Genomic DNA, 27,675 nt, shown 5'->3' with positions numbered 1-27,675 from the left:
GGCCTTTTCAGATTTCCTTTGTAATAGCTGATCCCTGTATGCTCTCGGCTTATAGCTGCTTTCAAAGGGTAAATGGCGTTGCATGCTCTCTACATCCCAGATGGAACCCGAACCATAAAGTAGTACTTTTCATTTGAAAAATAAATCAGTTTTACCCCAGGCAATAGAAAAAAAAGAGAGAATTAAAGAATAGTCTTACAAATTTTAAAAAGAGGAGGAGATATATTTGTGAAAGGTTCTGTGACTTTGTTACGGAGCAACCCAGATATAAAACGGGTTGCCTGGCTGTGGGTCCTCACCCGTGCGCTTAAAAGGACTTATGAATACTCCACTACAGGCACACACACAAGGTTGATAAAAGGTTATTTACAAGGGAAAGGGATTAAGGAAAATGTACAACTCAGGGAGAAAATAGGGAAATAAAGTCTTTAATGCGTCCTACCCGATCCGCCAACCTGGAAACCCAAAGGCACTCTCAGAGCTGGCCAGGAGCCAAAATGGGGATCTTCTCCAAAGCCCACGTGTCTGGTTTACCAGACCTGGCTGCTTAACCCACCTTCATTCCAGCAACCTTCCCTTTGGTGTGATGGGATTTGGAGTTTCCAGTGTCTTTTGCTTTAGTCTGGAGTGGGGGGTGGAGTCCACAAAGCCTGTATGCAATTAGCTTTAGGACATCCTTTTCCCCCAACAACTTCATATCCAGGTTTGGGGAGGTTGTTTATTTTAACTGTGGAAGTGGTGACATGAAGAAAATGCAAGAAAGTTGAAATGAACACATCTGTGACCTTGGACTTGAATCTAGCACTAAGGAAGTAGATTTGCATAGAGGCCCCTCCCTTGTCTTAGGCAGGGGAGGGGATAAGAGACATCTGGGGAGCCAGGCCCAGTTGGGGCATCAGAAGGCAGAGACCTTGGCTTGTCTCCAGCATGGCCTAGACTGTGCTTCTCCTCACCCTCCTCACTCAGGCCACAGGTGAGGCCTCCAGGGAAGGGATGCTGAACACATCATGGCTGACCCTTTATCTCCAACTCAGGCTCACCTGGGCTCAGACTGAACTCACCTGAGTGTGTTTTTCCTCTTTTCAGGTTCCTGGGCCCAGTCTGCTCTGACTCAGCCTTCCTCAGTGTCTGGGGCTCCGGGACAGTCAGTCACCATCTCCTGTGCTGGGACCAGCAATGACATTGGGGGTTATAACCTTGTGTCCTGGTACCAGTGGCTCCCAGACTCACCATACAAGCTCCTGATTTATGATGCCAGTTCCCGGCCCTCAGGGATCCCTGATCGCTTCTCTGGCTCCAAGTCAGGCAACACGGCCACCTTGACCATCTCTGGTTTCAAGCCTGAGGATGAGCTGAGTATTACTGTGGCTCACGCAGGAGTGGTGGTGCTTACCACATTGGTGCAAGTTCACGCAGAAGTGATACAAGAACCTACCCTTTGCTCACAGCCTCCCTGTTGCACAGAAGATGCTTCCCCACCCTGTGCAGATGGGCATCACCCATGTGTGTTGCCTCATGGGGGCAGCAACCTTGGCAGCTGCTGGAATGAAGAAAAATAACTCACAGTCCAAGTAGTATGAGAGAGAGAGGCTGAGAGGGGCTACTTGTCTGGAGATACAGTGCCAATATCCAGGCCAGTCTCTCATTGTTCGGTATCAGATTCAGGGAAGGTGGGCAATTATGTGGAGTAATGTCATTGGCGGGGATGTGGATTGGGGCTACATAATAGTCTGGCACATGCTTGGGAGAGTGAGTAGGAGCTCTTGCTTGGGGGGGGGTCCATTGTTGCTGCTGATCTAAACATCCTATCTCTAGTCCCTGTTTACACTTAACTTTCTGTCAAGGTGGTCTAGCTGGTTATGCTAATCTGGCCATAGTGTCTACCTGCTGTTTTCAGCAGATACTGGTTTCCCAGTATGTTCCTCATACCAAGACTTTTGTCCTGGTGAGAGGCCCCAGCCTGGCTCTACATTTAACTTGAACAGCAGCAACTTTGGATGCCAAGCACAATCCCATGAACAAGGGGGGCTTGAGACAAAAGTTCTATTTGCTCCCTTAATTTCCATAATGCAATCCACAGAGATTCTGTCTTATTTTCTGACTGCAATGATAATTTTTCTCCACAATAGTGACTAATCTTAGAATATACTACACTTTCGGGCCTCCCCGGTGGCACAGCTGTTGAGTGCTGTGTTGCGAATCTGCCCGCAACCTCTGCAGCACCGGTTCGATCCCCAGCCACCGGGTGAGGGTCCCTCATGGTGCGCAGGCCTCTCCTGCCACCCGCAGCTCCCCTCAGCAGTGTACTTCGTCAGTCTGCCTGTTCTGCTCTCCGCTCTGGCTCTGGAGAATTCTATTACCCTCCTGCACTTCTGACTGTACCCAGTGTTTGTATAAATAAATAAATGAATCTAAAGGGACAAAAAAAAGAGTATACTACACTTTCCATTTCTTCAGTGGCAGGAGACACGTGGCATGGAACTTGAGCTATTCTCCTGAGTGGAGCTGCGTCTCTGCTGCTGAGACGCTGAACATGTCCTGCGTCTCAGCCACGTGTCAGTGTAATGCTGCTCCCAGTCTGTTCTGCCCATAGGATGTGAGTCTCTGTTCAGAAAGCCTAACATTTTCTGAAACCCCTGTTGCAGTAACTATCCATGGCTATTCTTACATTACCAGGAATCTTTTCAAGAATCTTGAAGTTTTCAAGAAGTGGGGAGAGATCAGGGCCTCTCCTTAGTCTCTGCCTTGAAGGCTGGTCCACAGATTCCTTTAAGAGGTAATGAGAATTATTTTAAAATATGTATGATGAAACACAGTAGCTAGAGGATGAGTGAACATGATCCTCCAGTCATTGATCTTACTGGTCAAATACTGGCAGTGAGATTAAAAAGCAGTGCTTCAGGGCCTCCATGATGGCACATGAGATTAAGTCTCAGCATTAACAAGCTATGGGCAACCACTGCAGCATGAGTCAATCCCCGGGTAGGGAGCTAACTCACACGGAGAGCAGACCTCTCTTCTCCCACCCACTGCACCCCACTCTGTCTCTGGTGAATCCTCCCCCCTCCCCACACATCTCTGGTTTACACCCTTGTATGCATAAATAAATAAAAATAAATCTTTTTTTTTTTTTTTGTAAGTGTTACTTCAGGCTGGAACATTGTGGACTTGGGATTGGACTTCTTGAGGCCAAAGGCAGTTAATACTTGTCATGATTCATTCTTGCTTCCACATTTATGGTTTTCTCTATCACTCATTCTTTGGTATATTGTATACAATTATGACACAGGAATTCACCAGCAATATAACTGGTTGGGAGTTAATATGCAGCAGACATGATTATATTTTCATTCAATTTCATCCACATTGACCAAAGTGAGTTTATTCCTACTCTGGGTTTGTGTGGTGGGGACAAGGACCAAGAATGAAATGTGAACTAAGCTCTGGGAACAATGTTCTTCAGCTGACATTTGGTAACAAATCGTAAGGTAAAGAAACCAAAGAGGGATCTTGAAAGTGTCCACAAACATAACAATTGGTTGCATGAGCACATCAAATGTCGCATTGGACAGACAGTCTTGAAATGAGGGCCCCAGGGCTGGGGTGTTAGAACTACCCCACCTCACTCCAGCCCCTCCCTCCATAGCCTCCAAAACAGGATTTTACCTGCTGCTCCCCACTGGGTCATTCAAACCTACTGAGCTCCCTCTCCTTCTGCCAAATATTTTATTTCACCATTTTGAAAAACAGACTTCTTTAGTCTCACAACTTTTTTTTTTTTTAAAGATTTATTTATTTATTTATACAAGCACTGGGTACAGTCAGAAGCATGGGAGGGTTAGTGAATTCACCAGAGCTAGAGCAGGGAACAGAACAGGCAGACTGACAAAGTACACTGTTGAGGGGAGCAGCGGGCAGCAGGAGAGGTCTGTCGTGCCATGTGGGATCCTTGCTGGTGGCCAGGGATCGAACTGGCGCTGCAGAGGCTGCGGGCAGCTTCGCAGCCCAGTGCTCAACTGCTGCACCACCAGGGGAGGCCCAGTCTCGCAACTTTTTTTAATGAAACTTTTTACTTTTTACTTGACATGATTTAATTTCCATTCAATGTTTCTTTATGGCTGACTAGAGAATCCCTCATCTATAAACTAAAGAGGAAACACCTACTGGGACAGGTTGATTGAAGGGCAGAGTCTTAGCTCACCATGTGGCAGGACACATTCACTCAGGAGAGACCTAGGGAAAAGGGATAGAGGACTATAGGGATTGGAAGAAACAGGGACCTTGTATTGAACTGGAGGAGAAATGGGAATGAAAAAGAATGAACAAAGTTGAGATTTTCAACTACACTCAGCAGCCTTGTCTGGCACTTTGTGTCATACCATATGCTGCCCGCAGGGGGCAGCAAGGGCCTCGATTGGGGGAAGGTTACTGGTGTGGTTCAGCATGGCCTGATTCAGTTCTAGGAGCTACTTCCCTCTGATCGCCCCTAGTGTAATTCAGAAATAGAGACACTTCTGTTGTACCCCAATAGTTCTTTTTATTAGGACTAGGAAATGAACCAGATCTCAGTCTCAGGTCACAGTGTCAGCCCACTGCACACACGTGGGACATAGAGGCTTTTGAGAAGAAAGAGGGAGAGGTGAAGGGAAATGAGAAGTAACCACCTTTGGGTTTCAGCATCGGAAAATGAGTGATTGGAGCTCATCAGACAGCCTTGAGCCCTGTCTTTTCCACACTCCTCAGTGCATGGAATTGTTCCAGATCCTCAGTCAGGAGCTGCCATGAGTCTGTGGTGGAAGCACAGGGACACCCTCATGGGCTCTGGCACTGCCACAGGCTCAGTCTGTCCTGACTCAGAAAATGCAGCTCAGGGGCCAGCACTTCAGTGCAGCACTGCCATCTAGGGTGCAGAGGAACTAGAGTGCAGGAACAAGTCAGAGTGGGGTGAGAAGAGACAAATACAGGAACAGATTTTTGTGGAGGATCCTCTCTTGTGACATAGGAGCACAGGTAAGAGAGGTTTGGGGAAGTCAAACCCAGAGATCTTAGGGTATGTTCATCATGATCTTGCATTCTCCACTCCCCAGTCACTCGGGGCACAAGCAAGGCCCCCAGGGAAGGGACCCCAGGGACATCTGTCCTGACCCTCCATGTCTTCCACCGCTGGCTCACCTGGGCCCAGCACGAACCCACAAGAATTTGTTTTCCTCTTTCCAGCTTTCTGAGTCTCCCTCAGTTTCCAGGTTCTGGGACACTGGATCACCATTTCCCTGCTGGAGTGTCATCGGGCATCACACCTGCGGCGTATCCTGGTGCCGATAATACTGGGTTGAGCCCAGTCTCCTTATCTCTGTTTTCAGGACTCTGGCCCAGGGGTCTCTGATCACTTCTCTGATGTCGAGTCTCTCTGACCCTCATTGGCTCCACCTAAGGCGGAGGCTGCTCATCACTGTCCTTTATTTAGGAGGCCTGGCACTTTCCACAGTGTGCAGGTTCATGGGGAAGAGAGGCCAGAACCTACCCTGTGCTCACAGGCTCCCTCCCTGTTCTGAAGATGCTGCCCCAGCCTGTGCAGAGGGACCTTAACACACATGGCCTTGGAATGTGGTTCCCACAGCAGCTCCATTGTCATCCCCTGACACCCCAAAGCAAAACATCCAAGGTTTATTGATTTGGAAAAAAACAACTTTTTTTTGGTCTCTTTATCCTAGTTACAGAATATGCATATTTCCTAATTCTTCAACTACACTAATAGAGACAAGATGTTGGGGCCAGTTTTCCCAGTTTTCAGTATATCCTCACTTTACATGCTCTGGTCTCCCACTCTGTGCAGCCCAGCCTGGACTCAGTTGTCCAGCGTGATGTCTCCTTGTTCACTCAGCATCTGTGCTGCTGAGTCAGTGCGGCCTTTCTTGGTGCTTACTCTTCTGCACATTGTTTTTAGGAAAAGAGGCTGTTGCTGCAGATCTATGATGAGCTTGTATATTTGTCTTCTCTTGACCTTTTGTTCAGTGTCTCTCATTTCTACATATAAATGAAATCAATTGATGTTTCTTTTTTTTCTTTTAGTTCACTTATCATATTTCCTTGTAGCTCCATTCATGTTGCCACAAATGGCAAGAGTTCCCCCCCCTTTTTTTAATCACAGCATAGTATTCTATTGTGTATGTATCTCACAACTTTTTGATCCAGTGGTCTTTTTGGGGCATCTGTCAAACTAGGTGGGGGAAGAGTATAAGGGACTGTGGTGATGGCCACAGTGAGATGTTGTAGTAGAACTTCAGGGAGAACGCCTTGCCAGAGAAACCAATGCTGTGTAAACATGAGCAATGATGCATGAAAACAAATAAATAAATAGAAATAAATACATAAATATAATAAATAAATAATAAATAGAAAAGAGGAGCAGCTTCAGAAGGTGAAAATCTTGCTGAGGGATGACGATAAAGTACATGGACCTTTTCCTTTATCATCCCTCCAGGTGATCCCATCTCCAGAGAAGCTGAGCAGGAAATAATTTTAGTTGCATCTGTGGTATGTGGGATCCTCCCTTTCCATCTATGATCCCTTTCATGAAGTACTCCCCACAGCTTTCTGACTCCTTCCTAGTAAAGGCTGTTTTCCAAAAGGCTCATTTTTCTTCCACCTTAATTCCATAATGGTCTGAGAGTATATTTTGTTAGATTATCATGGTTATAAAAAATAGAATTCATTTGTTATTCAAGATACATCTTAATTTGATGATTATTCTTGTGAAACAGTAAACACTTTAATTTTGCTGTGATTAAGAGGTAGAAAGAAGTTCTGTTGCAAGTGGTAGGGAAGGACCAGGAGCTGAGAGAGGACGGTGAGGGATTTCCAGCTTCCACTGAACTGCATCCAGGAGTCTTGGGGTTCACCATCTGTGGCCACCAGGGGGGCAGCAAAGGCCTGTGTTTAGGGACCTTAGTTACTGTGATTTATCCAGAACTGCATGAAGTCCTAGGAACTGTTTTCCTCTGAACTATTCATAGGAAGAAGTAGAACTCAGATATTCCATGGAATGCAAAAGGAAAAAGCTGAAATGAATTGCTGGTTTGCTGTAACTTCAAGGGCAGGTGTCTCTCCTCAGAGCCGTCTATGAGTCCCTTTACAAGGGACTCAAATAACTGCTCCCTTCATGCTCTAAGGCTTTTAGCTGCATTCAGAAGAGAAATGATGTTGCATATTTTCTACATTCCACATGGAACCTGAATCTTATAGCTGTACTTTTTATTTGAAATTTAAATCAGTTTTAATCCAAAGGAATAAAAAAAGAGAATTAAACAATGGTCTTAGACATTTTAAAGAGAGAGGGAGATACATTATCATAAAGGTGTTGTGACATTGTGTCAGGTTTGGGGATAGTGGTTTATCTTGCCTGTGGAAGTGGTGACATGGAAGAAAATTCTGGAAAGTTCGAATGACCATATCTGTAAACTAGCACTTGAATGTAAGGAGCAGGAACCAGATTTGCAAAGAGGACTCTCCCTCCTCTTAGGCAGGGGAGGCATAAGAGAGGTCTGGGGGAGACAGTCTCAGGGTTGGGTGTCAGATGCAAGAGATCTTGAGTTGTCTCCATCATGGCATGGACTGTGCTCCTCCTCACCCTCCTCACTCAAGCCACAGGTGAGGTCTCCAGGGAAGGGACGCTGAAGACATCACGGCTGACCCTTTATCTCTTGCTGAGGCTCACCTGGACACAGACAGAAATCACCTGAGTGTGTTTTTCCTCTTTTCAGGTTCCTGGGCCCAGTCTGCTCTGACTCAGCCTTCCTCAGTGTCTGGGGCTCTGGGACAGTCAGTCACCATCTCCTGTGCTGGGACCAGCAATGACATTGGGGGTTATAATCATGTGTCCTGGTACCAACAGCTCCCTGGCAAGACACCCAAGCTCCTGATTTATGATGTCAGTTCCCGGCCTCAGGGATCCCTGATCACTTCTCTGGCTCCAAGTCAGGCAACACGGCCACCTTGACCATCTCTGGTCTCAAGCCTGAGGATGAGGCTGAGTATTACTGTAGCTCATACAGGAGTGGTGGTACTTACCACAGTGGTGTAAGTTCACAGGGAAGTGAGACAAGAACCTGCCCTGTGCTCACAGCCTCCCTGTTGCACTGAAGATGCAACCACAAGCCCTACCCTGTGCAGATGGAGTTTCATGCACGTGGCTTTGAGAATTCTGTTGTCTCTTAGCTCCTCTCCTCTCCACAGTGACATTTAATGGTATGTTGGTTTGGAAGAAACTGCATCAAAATTTATTTTGATCTGAAGGTCCACTATTCAAAAACAAATGTGAAAATTACTCTCGAATATACCTGGATGTGGTTTGGGGTCCTTCGGTCCCCAAACTGAGCTTGCTACCTGATTCATCCAACATCAAACATCACTGAGTGGGATGTTAGGGCACATTACTGAGTTTCAACAGACCAGACATACAACGTTTTAGGAAAACAAGAATTTCATCCAGAACAAAAGCTTGTGCAAAGGCACTGTGGTCGAGACAATATGAACAATTTACGGAACAGAGTGACTGGGGAATGGTCTCCTGGCACTGTGAGGAGGTAGACAGGAGAGTTGTGGGCCACAGACAGATCACATGATGACTGAAAGGTCTAGTTAAGGAGGTAAGATGAATGACAATAAGTTACTTACATGAAAAGAAAGTTAATTTGAATGAGGATGCTCCATAAGGTATTTGATACTTTAAAAACTCTCAGAATATTTTGTGGTACAAGCTGCTTGAATGAAATGGATGCACACAGAGTGCTTAGGCGCTGTGGTTCTTGTCTGGGCAGAACATCACGGGTCCTGCATCAGTAGAGCCATGGAGAAGGGCGAGGTGGTTCTGCAATTGAGCTGACTGATTATTTGTTGGACTAGTGGGAAGCAGGGAAAGAAGATTTAGTGAGGATTCGTGAAATTTGACTTGGTAATTAACAGGGTTGGTGCTGATGTCAGATAGAGACAGATGGGATAGCAGTGATGGGATAGCAGTGATGAGAGAAGATGTATTATTTGCAATCATAGGTCTTTTGTTTTGAACAGCCAAGAAATGCAACACAACAACATCTGTAATATTTATGTGCAAAATGCAATTCAAAGGCTTGCATATAGATTATGTCCCTACTTGTAGAATCACATATCTTTATTTAGTTTCTCATCAATTGACTCATCATTCATTATTTCAAATAATAGTAACCCAAATCTACCAAATGCCAGCTATTTTGTTAGGACTGAATAGAGAACAATGAACATCATTGCCAAGTTTTCCATCCATGATGGAAACCTGACAGACATATAAACCATGTGTTTATTTGGTGAGAATTTGGGAGATTTTTCCCTGCAAATTTTTGCATGTTTTTGAGTTTTCCTCCAAGCTGGGGTTTTATTCTTAAGGGACAACAGGTAGACACATTCAATGTGAAAAAGCAGGAGTCAACCTGAGTTGATGATGGTGAGAGAGCTTTATAATCTTCCCCGAGGGGAAAAAAGAGGGGGATATATTTAGCATCGTAATGTGTATGAAGCAGAGGAAATGTCCTGCCCTTCATTTTTTTTTTTTTTTTATCGCATGATAATTTGTGTCTCCTCCCCTTTTCTCACGGTCACTCTGACTAGGGTTTTCACAATTTTAGGGATATGTTCAAGGAAGCAGCTTCAGACTTTTCTGACTTTACTTGTTTTCTGGTTTCTATTCCATGGGTGAGTGCTCTTGTTTGTATTATTTCCTTCCTTCTGTTTACTTTGCACTTATCTCTGTCATTTGCTTACTGTGTTTTTGGTATGGAACACTCAGGGCAATAAATTTCCCTGTCAGCACTGATTTTACAGAACCTCATGTATTTTAATATGTGTGTTTGCACTTTTCGTTATTAAAAGCAATTTCTGATGCCTCCTATCCATCCTCTTTGAATCACAAAATATTTAAATGTACTTCAGTTAATTCCTAACTTGAACTGTTGTCTTAGACCTGTTATATCAATGGATGCAAACTGCGCTTAAAATGTCAGAAATGCGTGGTCTCCCAATTCTGCAGGTTAAGAAATCAAATATCAAACTATTAGTGCTGTTCCACTCTCTCTGTTAAAAAGGGGGAAGTATCCTTGCTTCTTCCTAGTAAGGTGATTGTCAGGAAGCCTTTAAAGGTTTCTTGACTTTTAACTGTCACTGTTCAATCTCAGCCTTGCACTCCCTGTAGCATTCTGTCTCTGCTTATTTGTTGACCTTCTCTTCTTCTTAGGACACTGGTCTTATTGGATTAGGGTCCACCCTTATGAAATGTCACTCTATCTTAATTTGATTACACTGCAGACACTTTTCCAAGCAAGGTCTCATTTCCTGAATGGAGGGTTAGAATTAAGTCTTTTTGGCTTTTTTTTCCTTTTTTTTTGAGATGCACTTCAACTGAAAACACAAGGAATTTGGAAAATTCCAGGTATTTTTTCTATGTCTTCCAGCTGAATTCCATAATGTTCTGAGAGTATAGTTTGTAAGACTATGATCTTTATAAAATTTTTACATTAACTTTGTTATTCAGGATTTATCCTAATTTGGTGACTATTCCTTATGAGCAATAAGATCATGTATTATGCTGTGAGTTTTAATGGAATTTTCTGTAAATGTTAATTTGGTTCGCTTGGGTCATGGTGGTGTTCAATACTTTCCATTAATATAAATCTGTATAATTGTGCTATCAGTGACTGAGAGCAGAATGAAGATCTCACATACTTGCAGATTTGACCATCTCTCGTTTCAGTCTATCAGTTTTATTTATTTATAACTTGAAGTTGTCTTCTAGGTGTATATGTGATCACCATAAAATGTCTTTCTTTTACCATAGTAATTTTACAACCGAGTAGCTTAACACTTAAAATTTTATTACATACAGTGTGCTTCTTTTGGTTAGGAGTTTTATGATATTATTGTCCATTTCAAAGAAATTTTCTTGTGCTCTTTGTTAAGGTGGGCTAATTGCAGGACTCATATAATTTGTCTTCTTTTCTGATTTGTCTTTAGTTGCTAGGAAAGCTAAAGGAAAAGTGAGAGTGCTTTGGAGGGCCCAGGAGGCCTGAGGACTGTTACACCTGGGAGGGAAGAACAGGGAGCTGGAGAGAGGACAGGGCAGGGATTTCAGCTACTACTCCGCTGCATCCACGGGACTTGGGCTGCACCATCAGTGGCCACCAGAGGGCAGCAAGGGCCTGGGTTTGGGGACCATCATTGCTGTGGTTTATCCTGAACTGGATGAAATGCCAAGAGCTGCTTCTCTTTGAGTCCTTTCTAGGAAGAAACGGGACTGGCATATCCCCAATCTACTGTGATGTGTTGAGTAAGACCACGGGAGACAGAAGGAAACTGGAGAAACTCACTGTTGTTTTGCTATTACAAGAAACTCACTGCTATTATAAGAAACTCACTGTTGTTTTGCTGTTATCAAAGGCAGGTGCCTCTCCCAAGAGCCATCTATGATTCCCTTTTCTAGGGACTCAAATAACTGCTCCCTGCATGTTCTAAAGCTTGTAGCTACATTCAGAAGAGAAATGGTGTTGCATGCTCTCTACATTTCAAATAGAATTTGAACTTTATAATAGCATCTTCCATTTGAACTTTCAGTTTTTTTTTAATAATAAATTTTATTTTTATATTCCCCCATACAATTGCTACCCCCCATTCTGACCCCAATCCCTCCCCTCCCACCCCCACCCCCCAAAAAGTGTCTCTGGTTCATAGTTTTTTGTTGATTTTGATTTTCACTTTCTTATAGTTATTCATTTTCCTGGTCCCTTATTTAGGTTTTCTAGATTCCTGCTATGAGTGAGACCATCCGGTATTTTTCTTTTTCTTTCTGGCTTATTTCGCTGAGCATGATCCCTTCCAGCTCCATCCATGTTGCTGCAAATTGCATGTGATTATTTTTTTTGAATGCTGAGTAATATTCCATGGTATATATGTACCACATCTTGATCCAGTCATCTACAATCAGTTTTAACCCAAGGGTATAGAAAAAAGAGAGAAAGAATAGTTTCACAAATTTTAAAGAGAGAGGGAGATATATTTTCCAAAAGATTCTCTGACTTAAGTGTCCAGGTTTGGGGAGGTTGGTTTACCTTACCTGTGGATATGGTGACATGGAAGAAAACTCTGGAAAGTTGAAAATGTATCTGTGACCTAGGACTTGAATGGAAGAGGCAGGAAACAGATTTGCACAGAGGCCCCTCCCACATCTTAGGCAGGGGAAGAGGATAAGAGACATCTGTGGAGCCAGGCCCAGGGTTGGGGCATCAGAAGACAGAGACGTTGGCTTGTCTCCAGCATGGCCTGGACTGTGCTTCTCCTCACCCTCCTCACTCAGGCCACAGGTGAGGCCTCCAGGGAAGGAACACTGAACACATCATGGCTGACCCTTTATCTCTTGCTGAGGCTCACCTGGACCCAGACAAAAATCACCTGAGTGTATTTTTCTTCTTTTCAGGTTCCTGGGCCCAGTCTGCTCTGACTCAGCCTTCCTCAGTGTCTGGGGCTCTGGGACAGTCAGTCACCATCTCCTGTGCTGGGACCAGCAACGACATTGGGAGATATAACTATGTGTCCTGGTACCAGCAGCTCCCTGGGAAGACACCCAAGCTCCTGATTTATGATGTCAGTTCCCGGCCCTCAGGGATCCCTGATCGCTTCTCTGGCTCCAAGTCAGGCAACACGGCCACCTTGACCATCTCTGGTCTCAAGCCTGAGGATGAGGCTGAGTATCACTGTTGTTCACCTAGCACTAGTGTTGCTTACCACAGTGGTGCAAGTTCATGGGAAGTGAGACACAAACCTGCTCTCCACTCCAGGCTTCATCCCTGCTCTGAACAGACTTCTCCATCCTGTTCTTGGAGGCTTCCTGCAGTATGGACTTCGTCATTCACATCATCCTTAATCCTCTCCTGTCCCACAGTGAAGAACAGAAGTGAAGGGATCCTAGACCAGGCACTGGGCTTGCTGAATGTGAATCAGGGACCCAGTCTCTAGCATGAATGTTCACATTTAGGACTCCATTTGCTGCTTCCTAGCTCAGCCTGCTCTCCGGGAGATGTCTTTGAACACTTCTCTGGGAGAACAAAGATGTTTATTGGTTGATCATGACGTTGGTGCGTGGGTCATATCAAGATAACCTAACACGGTGCAGCAAGTATGAGTAAGAATTCAGGACACACTCTCACAACTTTTTCAGGTTGGTCCACTGTCCTCAGACTCCTCAAAGATGAGCCCACAGTTTCTCTTGGAGGAGCCTTAGATGGAGGATCACCGGGGGCACATGGTCTCAGGATTCAACACTTCCAAAGCACACGGGACTCTCATAACACCCAAGTATCCGGAGACGCCCTCTCCAACTCCCCTGCTCCCAGAGATGTGATTTATGCTCTGCCGGGACACATGTGGTCAGAGGAGGGGCTGGAACACGGGCTGTTACCTCAGTCCCTTCTGGGTGGTATAATGATAGGGGGGCATCCGGACATCCACCCTCTTATATAACAACTTCCACTTATTCTAAATTTCATTTCCCTCATTCCCTCATGCCCATAGTCAAATCAACAGAGGATTCTCAGTTAACACAATTCTTTGCTTGATATTTTGCCTATGAACTCAGAGTCACCGAAGCCAACAAGAAGTCTGGAAAGGGATCCGCACAACCATGAACTTGGTGAAATGGCCCCTGAAATGATTTTCTTCATGTTTCTTTTGTTTAGGGGTTAGGATTTACTAAGTGCCTGGCTCTGTGGGGTTCTCTCTGTTCCTCTGTGGTCTCTGTTTCGGCATCTCTCACTTTATGTGAATGAGGTCACTTGAAGTGGTTCCACTCAAGGTAAAGGTCACTGATCCTTTTTGATTTTTGAATTTTCTTTTTCTTCTTTTTCCCAAAGATTTATTTATTTATTTATACAAGCATCGGGTACAGTCAGAAGCGCGGGAGGGTGAGAGAATTCACCAGAGCCAGAGCGGGGAACAGAACAGGCAGACTGATGAAACACACTGCTGAGGGGAGCAGTGGGAGAGACAGGAGAGGTCTGCATGCCATGTGGGACTCTCGCCAGCGGCCAGGGATCGAACCAGCGCTGCAGAGGCTGCGGGCAGCTTAGCAGCCCAGCGCTCAACCGCTGCACCACCAGGGGAGGCCCTGAATTTTCTTTTTCTCTTTTTGCTATGACTGGAGGTCATGCTTCCTATCTCATTTTGTTATCAACAACATACAGTAGATTTATTTGAAATTCCTTGTATATTCTATTTCTAATTGAGATTTTTTTTTTCTCCATTAAGTCAAGAAGGCTTCCCTTGCTTCTGGTCTGACTTTAAATTGCTGGTGTAAAGTCCTTGGGAGAAAAATGCCAACATGTCTGTCAGTATGGGGTTATCATCTCTGTCTCTTCCACATCCCTTTGGATTTTCCTGGCTCTTTTTCTATTTTAGGGTAAGTGAAAAGTCAGGCTTTTATGCCATTGGCTTCTGTGGCTATCAGTGGTGGCCATGAGTGCAGAAGGTGCTTGGGAGCTTGGGCACGGGGCACGCATTCCTGGTGGTGGACACCTGGAGTAAGGTGTGAGCATGTGTAAGTGGGCCCACCTGAGCCTGGAGGCTGAGGCTATCAGAGCAACATCACAGAGACGGCTATGGTGAGTGGCTACAATGGTATGAGCTGCATGACTGCAGAGAGGCAGGACCACAAAAGGACCCAGAGAAAAAGAAGCGTAAAGATCCCCGGCGGCTGGGAGGCCTGCCAGCTTCCTTGACAACCCTCCAGCCACCCACACACACACACCACTGCCCTGTTTTGTCAGTCTGAGGGCTTGCCCCACAACAGTGGGGTAAAAAGAGCATTAAGGCCTGAAAAATCCACCAAGGGCTCCAGGACTCTCCTTTATCCATTGCCCGAATCAATAGAGAATCTGCTCTGTGCATTGCTGGCAGCACATTCGTCATGTAATTTTGAAATCTTGCCTGAAAATGTCCAATGTTAAATTATGAAAGAATGTGTCTTGTTTTAAATGTGTGATGATTTATTATTTTAGCAGTCGATCTACCCTGTTAGGGTCAGGCTGCCTGTTTTAAATGGTTTCCTCTGGAATGAGATTTCCATGTCAGTTTAATTTAGAAAACCTTTGTCTGATTGTTTGCTCCATCCTGGATGGGGCTATGCTATTGCCTCTCCCCCCACCATGTGGATGGAGTCTATTTCTTAACTCCCCAAATGTCTACTATGGTACCAGAAACCACAATTTGCATTCAGATATGAATGCAAGAGTCATACAGAACTTGAAGGGTTGCTTTCCCAAACTTATTCCTCTTAACATGCTCACAGTATTCAGGGTTCCCTGGGGCTTCCGTTTTGCCCTCCTGCTGCAAACCCCAGCCTTGACTGTGCCCTGCCCACTTGCTGTGCCCTTCTTGTGGCATGTGTGCCCAGGTAACAGGGAGACAAAGAGCACAGATGCGATGGGGAGATGGTTGCCCTACAGGGAGCAAGAAGTAAGTGACACAGGACAGTCCCCATGGCTCACACGTTCATTTCTATCCCCAAGGCATAGTTTTGCTTTCTTGTGTTAGACTACTCAGAGGAAAAAATGAAAAGGAAAAGGCACTGTGGGTTCCAGTCTTTCTGTGAACACTAGGAATCACGCGCCTACCATGCAGAATGAGGGGGTATTGCTGGAGCTCTTCCTGTCTCTGTGGTGTCCCTTGCTGGCCCCTCGCTGATTTGAATCCCGGTCATGAGACCATGAAGGAGAAAAAGGAAACTCACATTAGGTCGGATTGGATGTTCCCTCGCAGGCCATCTGAACATACTGTAATAGAACTGCAGTTGGGATCCTCCCTGCTCCAGTAAGCATTAGAACAAAGCCATTGGCCGAGGCTTGAGTGTGAAACAGCCTGCAAAATCTGCTGCCTGGGGCCAAGCTAGTGTTTTCAGGCCTGTTTAATGACTAAGAAGCCTGGTAAAGAAATAGAAGTAATGGGCTCCAGCCTTTGCCTCTGCCCAGTGCCTTCTTCAGAGAGGAAGAGCTTAGTCCCTGCGCTGCCTTCCTCTGAGCGTAGACAACATATGAACCACTTAGCTATAGCCACCTCCCTGTCCACAATAATTACATTTTGAATGGCAGGGACTCATTATTCCAGCCTATAGATATTGAATTCAAACTGGTTTTTGTTGGAATAGGTGTCACACTGCAAAATCTTTTGACTTCTTCCTTCGTTTGATCCTCACTTGTCCAACTGTTGTTGAGATCGTATTTGGGGTGACACCAGCGATTTCCCAATGTGCCTTGTACAATTCAGTCCAAAATCTGCTCCAGAATTCTGGTTCAGTTTCTCACTGTGTAAATGGGTGAAAGAGGCATGTGTGTTAACTCGCCTTAAATGGGACCTCAAATCAATAATACTAGTTTTAATTTGAAAATTAAATCAACTCAATCATGGATATTTGTAAAAAGGGAAGGTTAAAAAGTTTTACAAACTGTATAAGGAAAATAACTTGAAGAAATATATTCAGAACGAATCTGGATTTCAGTTACCAGTATTGGAAGGTCAGTTGCATCATGACCGGGGGAGAGGATGAGAAGGAGGAAAACCAAAGCAATAAAAGCATGTCTAACCACACTCACAAATCATCATGAATCCTGGGATCATGTAAAGTTCAGAGCAACATTCCCTTTTGTCAAAGCTGTGCTTCTGCCACTCCTCTTGCCACAGCCATGTGCCACGGGGTGTACCTGTCATTCTTCACTTCTCAGTTGAGGATTTGAGCTGAGAAAGGGCAAGTCGCTTGTTCAGCCACGGAAAATGCAGATGAGGGAGGCTGAGTCAGGGACAGAGCCGTGGCTGCTGGCTGGTATCTTGTGGCCCCCACGTCTTCCCACATGAGCTCCTGACTCCTGGTGTGGTCTGTGGGTGAATGACCTGGAGTGACCTATTTTCTGTGGGACCCATGCTACCGATACTTCAGAAAAATGTGGGGGAGGTGAGAAGTCTGTACCTGGTAGATCCCACCAGCAGGGATTAGTAACAGCAAGTCTCTAGTAGTCGGACAGCCTCCCTTCCTAGCAGGAGAGAAACCCTGAGGAAAGGGCAGCCCGCGGAGTTCCTGTGGGAAGTGGTCACACACACATGGCCTGATCCTGGCAGAGAGGCCTTGAGTGGACAGGACTCCACTAACATCAGACATCACATATGCAATCTTCTAATCCTGTGTAAATCATAGAAAAACAATTCAAATCCCACCCCTCACAATGGACATGTCAAAGAGTTTTAGTGTCTCTACTAAGCTGTGCTGTCCAGAGGCCCAGGAACCCCTGGAATCCAGGACCATTTAGAGGAACTGAGAAGAGGCAGCTATGGAAACAGATCCACATGGAAGCCCCACACCCATCTATAGGGCAGCAGGACAGGATAATAGTAAAAAAATTAAAACTGTGTCTTTCTCTGATAACTCTCCTCCTTCCATCCCAGAGATCAACTTAAGCTTCTCACACCCCAGGCCAGGAAGGAAACTCTCTCATGGTGTTGGAAATGTCTGTCACAAAATATGACCAGTGACACCAAAATAGTTTCTCAGAACATTCACATGCCATTTCCTGAGAGGACATTTTTATTTGGGTCAGGATAAGTCAGCCAGGATTAAATAGTCTTTTTCACCAAACCAATCCCTGTCTACAAAACCTAGTAGGTCAAGCATCTCTCTGTAGTTGTAGAGATTTTACCACAGGGAGACACACAGCTCAGAAGGGGTTCTTTCTATGTACAAAAGGGGCAAATTGAAGAGCATGAGTGGGGCAGTGGGGCAGGCAGACTTGTCCCAAGTAGAAGTTTCCAGAACTAGAGATTTTAGAACAATCCTGACACCAGCTTACTTTCCCCAAATCCTCCAACTCCTGCTCTCATTGGTCCTTCTAGAGCCTGTTGAGCTCCATCTCCTTCAGGAAATATATCACCTTTTAACTTTTTTAGGACTCAACCTGTCTTCTCATCCTATTTTCCTCATATGACATTCCTGCTTGGTTTGATTTTATTTCTTATCCCAGGACGCTTAACTCTGTAAAGTGACATACCCGGGACAGGTATTGATGGGAATGTGAGTGTTCAGGCCCCTGGTGTGAAGGAGTTTCCTTTGTTTGGGGGAAGGTTAAGGGAGAGTGGAGCAGAGTATGAAATGGACTGAAGGGGGCTGGTGTTAAGCTGGGAAGAGAAGAAAGGAAGCAGGAGCATGAGCACAGCAGAGATTTCTAGCTCCACTCACATGTCTCCTGGGACTCATGTCTCACCATCTAAGGTCGCAGAGGCCAGTGAGAGCCTGGATCTAGAGAAGGTCATGGGTGCAGTTTACCCTGGCCTGATGAAACTCCAGTAGCTACTTGACATACGGCCCCTAAAGAGCATCAGCGACAGGATCTCAAATCTGCTGTTTCCAAGAAAGTCTGTAATATAAAGACATAGAATAAATACAGGACTCTGACTGAAGTCTAGGACTTGAGTCACTGCTCAGGAATGCGACAGAAGATGTAGCTTACTTAGGGCAACCTGGGATGTTTGAGGAGTCCCCAGATTTGCAGTTCATCTTTGGAGAGAGTGACTATTTTCCCCCAGTCGGTCTTGAACCCTGTCCTCAGCTCAGCCTCAGAGTTTAAGATCCTCCCTCCATGTGCCCCGTGTCCCAGCAACAAGAACAGGGGCAGCCATGAGTGATTCTGTTTCCTGGACATTGACATGGGCTCAGTCTAACATTACTCTGAAAATACAGGGCAATGAGTAGTGACCCTAAGTAAGTTCTCCAGTCCATGATACAGAAGAATCCAGAATGCAGAGGAAGTCAAAGGGGAAATGAGCAGGGGCAGGTAGAAGAAGCAGATTTGCATGGAGGCCTCTCCCTCTTCTGAGGCAGGGGAGGGGATAATAGAAATCTGGGGAGCCATGCACTGGTTAGGTCATCAGAAGGCAGAGATCTTGGCTTGTCTCCATCATGTCTTGGACTGTGTTCCTCCTAGCCCTCATGACTCAGGTCACAGGTGAGGCCTCCAGGGGAACAGAGGGGACATCTATGCTGACATTTTTTCTTCTCCTCAGGCTCACCTGGGCCCACCATTGACTTCACTTGAGTTTGCTTTTTTCATTTCCAGGATCCTGGGCCCAGTTTGCTCTGACTCAGCCCCACTCAGTGTCTGGGGCGCTGGGACAATCAGTCACCATTTCCCGTGCTGGCACCAGCAATGACATCAGGTATGGTTCCTATACTGTATACTGGTATCAACAGCTCCCTGGCATCACCCCCAAACTCTTGATTTATGAAAGTAGTTCTCGTCCCTCTGGGATCCCTGATCGCTTCTCTGGCTCCAAGTCAGGCAACACGGCCACCTTAACCATCTCTGGTCTCAAGCCTGAGGATGAGGCTGAGTATTACTGTGGCTTATACAGGAGAGGTAATACCACAGTGGTGCAAGTTCACGGGGAAGTGAGACCAGAACATTCCCTGTGCTCACAGCCTCCTATTGCACTGAAGATGCTTCCCCCACCCTGTGCAGATGGGGCTTCATGCACGTGGCCTTGACAATTCAGTTTTCTCTTAGCTTCTCTGCTCTCATGGAGCAAACCACAAAGATGCTATCTTATTTTCTGGGTGAAGTGGTAGTTTTTTTTTCCATGTTTGTGACATGATCCTAGAATGTACTACACTTCCATTTCATCAGTGATAGGAGATGCTTGGCATGGAGCTCAGGCATTCTCTGCAATAAAACCAGGTCTCTGCTGCTGGAGACCTGGAACATGTCCTGTGTCCCAGCCATGTGTTAGTGTGATGCTGCTCCCAGTCTGTTCTGCCCACAGTATGTCTCTGTAGAGAAAGTTTGGTATTTTCTGTAATCCTTGTTTCAGTAACTATCATGACTGTTCTGGAATGTCTGGGATCTGTTGAAGAAGTATCTTGATGTTTTCAAGAAAGCAGGGAGGCAGCAAAGCATTTCCTTGGGTATCTGCCTTGAAGGAGTTTTTGCAATTTCCTTTTAGAGATTGCAGTGAGCACATCAAATGTCCCATGTGACAGACTCTCATGTGAAATGAGAGTTCCCAGTGCTGGTGTTGTTAGGACAGCCCTACCTCACTCCAGCCCCTCCCTCCACATCCTCCAAACCATGAGTTCACTTCCTGATCTCCCTTGGGTTATTCAAATCTATTGAGCTCCCATTCCTTCCTGCCATATATTTTATTACACCATATATATTTACACACACACACACACACACACACACACACACACACACACACACACACATATATATAGCCTCCTCTCATATGTTGTCTTTATGAAAATATCCTACTTGATTTGAATTTTTTTCCCAATGTTTCTTCATTGCGAATTGAGAATTTCCTCAGGGTCACAAATTAATGAGGAAACACCTCCTGGGACAGGTAAGATGATTCTGAAGGGCAGTTTGAAGCCCCCTGTAGGGGAGGACACATTTCATTCAGGATGAGATCAATGGAAAAGGGATGGAGGATTACAGGGATTAGAAGGAAACAGGGGAACCTGATGTTGAACTGGAAAGAAAAATGGGAAAAAAAGAAAAGGAACAAAGCAGAGATTTTCAAGTCCACTCAACAGTCCTCCCTGGTAATTATGTGATACCATCTGGTGCTACGAGGGGCAGCGAGGACATGGATTTGGAGAAGGTTACTGGTGTGGTTAATCTTGGCCTGATTCAGTTCCAGGGGCTGCTTCCTTCTCAGTATCCTGAGTGTAATTCATAAATAAGGTCACAATTTCATTGTACCCCAGCGATCCTTTCTATAATGACCAAGGAATGAGCCAGGTCTCAGTCTCAGGTCACAGCGTCAGCCCACTGCACACACACGAGACATAGAGGCTTACTGAGAAGAACCAGGGAGATATTAAGAGAAGTGAGACACACCCAGCTTTGCCTGTCATCACTAGAAAATGAGTGATTGGAGCTCCTCAGACGGCCTTAAGCTCTAGTCTTCATCACATCCTCAGAGCATGGAACTGTCACAGGTCTTCAGTCAGGAGCCGCCATGGATCCTATTGTTAAAGGGCAGGGACACCCCCATGGGCTTTGCCATATGGGCTCAGTCTGCCCTGACTCAGAAAGTCAGATCAGAGGGCCAGTACTTCAGTTCAATTCAGCCAACCTAGGATGCAGAAGAATCTAGAGTCAAGGACCAAGGGAGAGTATTGTAGGCAGAATAGGAATTAGATTTCCTGGTGGTTCCTTCCCTCTGAGAAAGGTGAAGGGGACAAGGGTTTTGGGGAATTCAGGGCCATAGATCTTGGGTTATCTCTACCATGATCTGCTCTCCTGTCCTCCACTTGCTCATACTGAAATTCACATCATGTGACCCCTGGTTTTTAGGTTTCGGACTTGAATGAATGAAAACACCCACTGTCCAGGCTCTCTAGCTTGCAGATGTCAGAAGATGGGATTTCTCACCTCAGGAAACAAGGATTGAGTGAGAGCCAATTCCTGACGAGAAGTCAATCTCCTCATAATCTACCCTGTCTGAGGTATGCATATTGCCCATTTTGGAACTTAACATATAACTTTAAAAAAATGAGTTCTTTGTTTCTGACATGTGCTTGTCTCTATGGACCCTCCTTTCTCAAGAAAACCCTGCCTATTTGTGTCACTGTGCAACCCTAAGGGGAAATGAGATGGCCTGGGCATAAATCATCACCTGCGCATGTAAAAATTTCAGAACAATACTCAAGGACAGGCACCCATAAAAAGGTTAATAAAAGGTTTATTTGCAAGAGAAATGAAAAGAGTGGAGCACAGAGACTGAAAGAAAGATATACAGAGAACAGTTTGTTACTACGTCCTACTGGTAACACTGCCTGAACTGCGACGCTAGTTGCACATTGAAGGCAAACAAGACCAAGTCCCCTCTAGCCCTCATGTCCTCCCTTTTCTATCAAGCATGGCTACTTAACTCCACCCTTCATTCCCAGCAATCCCTTTCCAAGGGTTATGGTGGATCCATGGAATGATGGGAGTTGTAGTCACAGATGCCTGGGATCTTATTGGCATGGAGGTGGGTTTGGGGTTCACACCCCACAGGGCATACTGTTGCTCCAATATCTCCACACCTTAATGTACATCAAATGAAAAAGAGGCAGGGGTTGAACTGGAGAAGTCGCTTCCTGGCACCCCCTTCTATACACTCTCTTCTTCCTAGTTTATCCTCATCTTGAATAAATATTTCCCCCCTGCACATAGTTCTGTGCATTGTTATAAGTTAATGATGATGTTCTGATGAGATGTTGGGGTTCGGTGACTAGAGTCCTTGGGTTACTTCTGAGAAAGGTTTTGGCAGAGTTCCCCTTTCATTGGTACATGGTAGGTTTACCCAGAAGATGAAGACATTTGCACAGAAACAGACAAAGACTATAGCCAAAAAAAGGGCAGGTTTATTTTAAAAAAGGAAAGAGGAAGACACTTGCACAGCCATGAGTGGGCAGAAAAAGCTGCCCTTTGCCAGAGCAGGAGTTGTTCTGATACAGTGTTCTTTGGAGGGGGGATTCTTTTTGAGGGGTAAGTGTTCATTCTTTTATGAAAATTTTAATTATTGTTAAACTAGCCATTTCTAAGTTGTGGTTGGGTTAATTTGTAAGGACAGGTGATTCTCTAAAATGGCCCTCAATATCCATATCCCCACCTCTGGTCCTGCCTATGAGTATTTTCTGTAGCTGCCCTGTGTAAAGACAGATAATTCCCCTGTCCCCATAGCCTGGTCTTGCATAAGGATTTTTTTTATTTCTGTAGCTGGTTTAATGGTGGTGTTAATCATTCTATCCTCACTTCCAGTGTCTGGTCTTGTAATGCCTTCATCCCATCACTTTAAGCCTCCATTACTATGTATGTGTGCACACGCGTGCACACACACACACACACACACACACAGCAAATATATAGAGAAACTTGGCACTCAGAGTCACCTTAGTGGAACAGAACTTCTCTGTGTGAATTTCAGTGATGCATTTTCTGGATTGATTCTGAGGTTACTGGAATTGGCTCCCTAATCTGATTATATTTAATGATGGTCATGAGTATTTCAATTAGTAAAGAAAATATTGATTGTCCATCTCATGAACTCTTTATAGAGATAAGCAAAATATCTGCATTGGAGTCTTCTACTCAACCACTTAGAAACAAGGAGGTAAGTGACTCTGTAGATCGTACTTTTGAATATTTTTGAAACAGTATGAATATGACATTGGTTGCTTGCTCCTGGTATACTCGACAAAGTAGTGCGGAAAAAAAGGTGAGTTTAATGATTCAAATTCCCAGTTCAATGGCTGCATAAATTACCTAAGAGCTTCTAGGGATGCCCTGAAGGAAAACCAAAATTCATGTAGCAGCTGAACTGAAACTGCTGAAAATCAAATGCAGAACCTCAGTCACCTATTAGGTGAATTACAACTCAAGTTCAACTCCCAACCTTGCTGGGTATCATTCTTAAAGTGGAGACTGATAGGGAAAGAATAATTGGGATGGAGATTGTGGTGGGGAGAAATATTGGGGTGAGGCACAGGAGTAAAAGAATTTACCAGAGACAGAGCAGAGAAGATAAGAGAAAAGGCAGATTTGAAAAGGCAGAGAAGAGAAGAGAAAAGGCAGAGAAGAGAAAAGACAGAAAAGGCAGAGGAGAGAAAAGGCAGATTTATTGAAATACCCTGCAAGGGAGCAAGAGGCAAGACAGGAGACAAGACAGGAGAGTTCTGCATGCTAAAGAGAATTTGAGACTCTCTTTTATTTTTATGTGGCTTTCTAACTTGCGGCGCAAGTTTGTACCAACTATCTGCTGGGATGTTTGGTTTCCAGTGCTGGCTTTGATAGAAATATGTTCTGGCCCAGCTTCTGCATTCCTGGAGCTGGGGTGATTTTTTTCTGTTTATGGTGGTCTGTGTTATGGCCAGGCTCCCAACACAACCTTATAGATTCCTTTTCTATTCAAGTCTCCCAAAGTTGCTGGGCCAGGAGTGGGAGCTTGGTTTTTATTATTTTCAAATGGTACCTTGACAGGGTTGTATGGCAAGACATTGATGAAGCTGTGGACAATGGACCACTCAATTATGATGAGTCTTCTTTGTCAGTGGAAGAGATTTCCCTTCTCCCAGTGTAAGTACACACACACACACACACACACACACACACACACACACATACACATGCCCAAGGCATAGGTCTTTCCACCTCAGGTGGATTAACCCTGTATGGCTTGAGGAAAGGGTAATGACCACCTGAAGTAGTTGCCATGAAAGACCAAGCTCACTCTCCTCAGGGCCACCCCCAACTACCCTTTACTTCTAGATCTAGAATTAGACTCAAGTCCCAGCAGGTCTCTAAAGGTGAGGTACAGAGTGTATCCACAAGGGGCTTAGCCATACTTCAAAAAAACTACTTAATTTTTCTAATTAATACAGACAAAAAATTCCAAAAACTTGTGTGGAAACCATACTAAGGGTGTGGGATAATATTAGGGGGAGACACAAAGTTGGATCAGGCTGAATTTCTTGACAGTGGCTCACAGATAAAAATTATGGTGCATTTCTGTTACATGCAGTTGGGGTGTTAAAAAGAGCTTCAACAGTTAGTTTGGTTGGCTAAACCATGGACCAAAAAATGTGGCCCACAGTGAGTGAATTAGAAACATCAATTCTGTCTTAGTTTGTATAGAGGAAGGGACTTCAAGTTTTAGGGGACTGGAATGTTAAAGTGAATTTGTTATTTCAGATCTACTCACCCATATGGGACAGTACAGAAGACATACTTTTCAAAATACTTGGAGAAATTAATTTATGAAGGGAGCCCTGGCATTCTTGAAAAGCCTTGTGATCCCCATTCTCCTGGCTCACCCTTAGAGTGGGAACTGTAGCCACTCAGTTGGAAAACCAAGATATAATAGGAGTTACTGGATCTTCAACTTGGATTAACTATAAAACATCATTATGTTTTTTGGGTTTTTTAGTGTGTAAGACCTTCAATAGAGGTGAACTTTAGGGTCTTCCTGGTGGCATAAGGGGTTAAGATGCAACCTATGAGGCAATCCACAGCCACGACAGCTCGAGTTCGATCTCCAGCCTGGGAGCTGCCCACATGGTGCAGCAGACCTCTCCTGACTCTCCTGCTTCTCCCCTCAGCAGTGTATTTCAGTCAGTTTGCCTGTTCTGTTCCCCACTCTGTCTCTGGTGCATGCTTTCACCCCCCACACCTTTGGCCTGTATCCCATTTCTTGTATGCATAAATAAATAAATCTTTTTTAAAAAAACAGACTTTTTTTTTTTTTAAAAAGTGAACTTTAATACAATTAGTGTGCAATAAAGAGAGGAGAAGAGAAATAATATAATTAAAATTGTTTCCCCATGAAACATCCAAAGTTACCCATCCCCTCATTTTATACTACAACTTTGAAATCTGGTGGGTTTCAAAATCTTCAGATCTAAAGCACGTCTCTACAGGAACTAACCACATATACTCAACAACTACATGTGGTTTGTGGCCACCATATTGGACAGAAATGTTTAGATGATGAGACTTCCTCAGGGTAACTGTCTCTGCAGTTACACTCACAGTCATCAAGTGTCACTGGAAGGTTCCATGACCCCGAAACCTCATGGGCAGGAATGGCAGCCCCACTTTCCACCAAACCCAGAATATACTGTCACTCAGAAGCAAGGGAATTTTATGTATCTATACTACTTTTTTCTTAAAGAAAAGATAATAAATACAAAAAAAATTTAAAGATGAATCTGATCCTTCAAACAAATTTATTATTGTTGTTGTTATAATGGATGATAAGAGTTCATGTGAATTTTTAAATAAATATTGGAACAATTATCCATTTCAGTGGGAAGAACTTTCTATAAAATTATTTATATCATAAATTTATATTTTTATATAGATCTAGAAGGCAAGGCTGATCATGAGTCATATTTTATTGAACTTTGATGACTTGCTTTCCTCTACAAAATTCACAAGCATAATTACTTTCATGAAGATCAATTCTTCCTTAGTACAAATGAGTTACCATCCGTGTTGTAATGAGACCCAGAAAGAAAGGTTTGAGAACTGGCCTGTAGGAGTGACCAGCAGCGCTCCAAGGGGGAGACTCTGAGGGGTGAAGTGGAAGGCAGGGAGGCATCAGGGTGGAAAGGCTGGAGGGTGCTGCTTGACACTATTATTGGGGAGCAGGACTAAGGCATGTGACCCTGCCTTACCTCCAATTACCTTTATTATATTTTTCTGAGTTATTGATCCATTTATTGTTGAGTTCATATATTTACTTTATAGGAAATATTCTAGCACTGAATACGATTTACAAAAAGATTATTTTCCCCTGTTTTTAAAATTTTGTGATTTACCACAGGTTTACAATAGCATATGATTTTTCAGGTATGATGTCACAATTTGATAAATCTATGCCCCACACTGCATCCATCACCAAGTGGTAGAGTATATTCATGACTGTCAAATTGCCCTCCTTGATGCATTCCTTCACTCCTGTGCCCCTTCACCTTGGGTAACCACCACCAAGTGGGAAAAGGAGTCCTGGTTCTAACTTGTCAGGAAAAGAGCCTGACACCTGGAGCCTGACCAGGCATCTCAGGTCCCCAAGTCCCACCCACAGAGTGTGTGTTTTCTGTCCCAGAGGGAGCAGTTGGAGGGTGTACAGAGAGACTCGGATTTGACAGGGAATCAGATTCCAGCCCTGTGAGCATCTGAGTGTTCACTGCATAGATGCAGGGAGGACAGACCCCTGAATACAGAAGTTGGGTCCTGACAGGAGGGGCCCGGGAGACCTGGGATCAGGGAAAGGGGAAGACATGAGGCCCAGTGAAGGCAGGGCAGCAGGGGTGAATAAAGTGATCTGAGGTTGGAATTCTAATCCATCATCACTGTCTTCATTATTTTGAGAAATCACTTGCCCTCTCCCTGTTTCCCCATTTAGTAAATGGGAAGAGAGGCTGCAGTGGGTTATTCGAGTGTCTGGTGAGGGGCCCATGTCACACTCACCCAGGGCCTGGTCTCCATCAGGGTCAGAAGCAGTCATGCTGGTGACTGTCAGCACATGCAGGATGACATTCATCCTGGGCACCAGGGGGCGCTGTGGTCTATTTTGGAGACCTAATTAGTCCAAGACACTGGGCTGTGCTCAAGTGCACTGGTCATGACTGATGTTCCCTCTGAACACTTGAGCTGTAAAATCAGCTCCCACAATGAAACTCACACTGGACCTTCCTCTTAACTCAGGAAATCACCAGCTTGAGGCCCTTAGGCTCAGGGCTCAGACAAGACTGAGAGACACACACCCAGGGGACTGGAGAGAGATTTGCATTGACTGCCCCGCCTCCTGGAGCTGCAGGCAGGGAGGATAAGACAGGAGCCTGGAGAGTCCAGTGCAGCTGGGCAGCCTCAGGCCAGAGCTCCTGGAAGCCTCCACCATGGCCTGGGTGTCCTTCTACCTCCTGCCCCACATGGTCTAATCAGGTCAGAGCAGCCCAGTCATCTGGGCCCCCAGCATGTGCCCCTCCAAGAATAGTCATGAGGTGTGTCATTCAGCATGGTTCTTGGCATTTTCTTTTCCAGGCTTTGTGCTGTGCCTGTGCTGACCCAGGCC

At 44.9% G+C, this 27,675-nt stretch overlaps 2 pseudogenes and 1 gene segment (V, D, J or C); all 3 read left to right on the top strand.

Moving 5' to 3' along the window:
* The first annotated feature begins 927 nt into the window (after positions 1 to 927).
* LOC119244073 (immunoglobulin lambda variable 2-23-like) lies at positions 928 to 4,463 on the top strand (annotated as a pseudogene).
* A 3,138-nt stretch (positions 4,464 to 7,601) lies between these two features.
* Positions 7,602 to 8,139, top strand: LOC119244071 (immunoglobulin lambda variable 2-14-like; annotated as a pseudogene).
* A 4,195-nt stretch (positions 8,140 to 12,334) lies between these two features.
* Positions 12,335 to 12,974, top strand: LOC119244070 (immunoglobulin lambda variable 2-11-like). The segment is given in 3 exon segments: positions 12,335 to 12,380; positions 12,494 to 12,808; positions 12,877 to 12,974. Coding segments are annotated over 3 exon segments (459 nt in total).
* The last annotated feature ends 14,701 nt before the right edge of the window (positions 12,975 to 27,675 follow it).

The sequence above is a fragment of the Talpa occidentalis genome, unplaced genomic scaffold, assembly GCF_014898055.3.
Source record: "Talpa occidentalis isolate TD23 unplaced genomic scaffold, MPIMG_talOcc4v2.1 talOcc4.14, whole genome shotgun sequence".
Lineage (NCBI taxonomy): Eukaryota > Metazoa > Chordata > Mammalia > Eulipotyphla > Talpidae > Talpa > Talpa occidentalis.
Note: the sequence above shows the minus strand (reverse complement) of the source record. Positions and strands in the feature narration are given on the sequence as shown.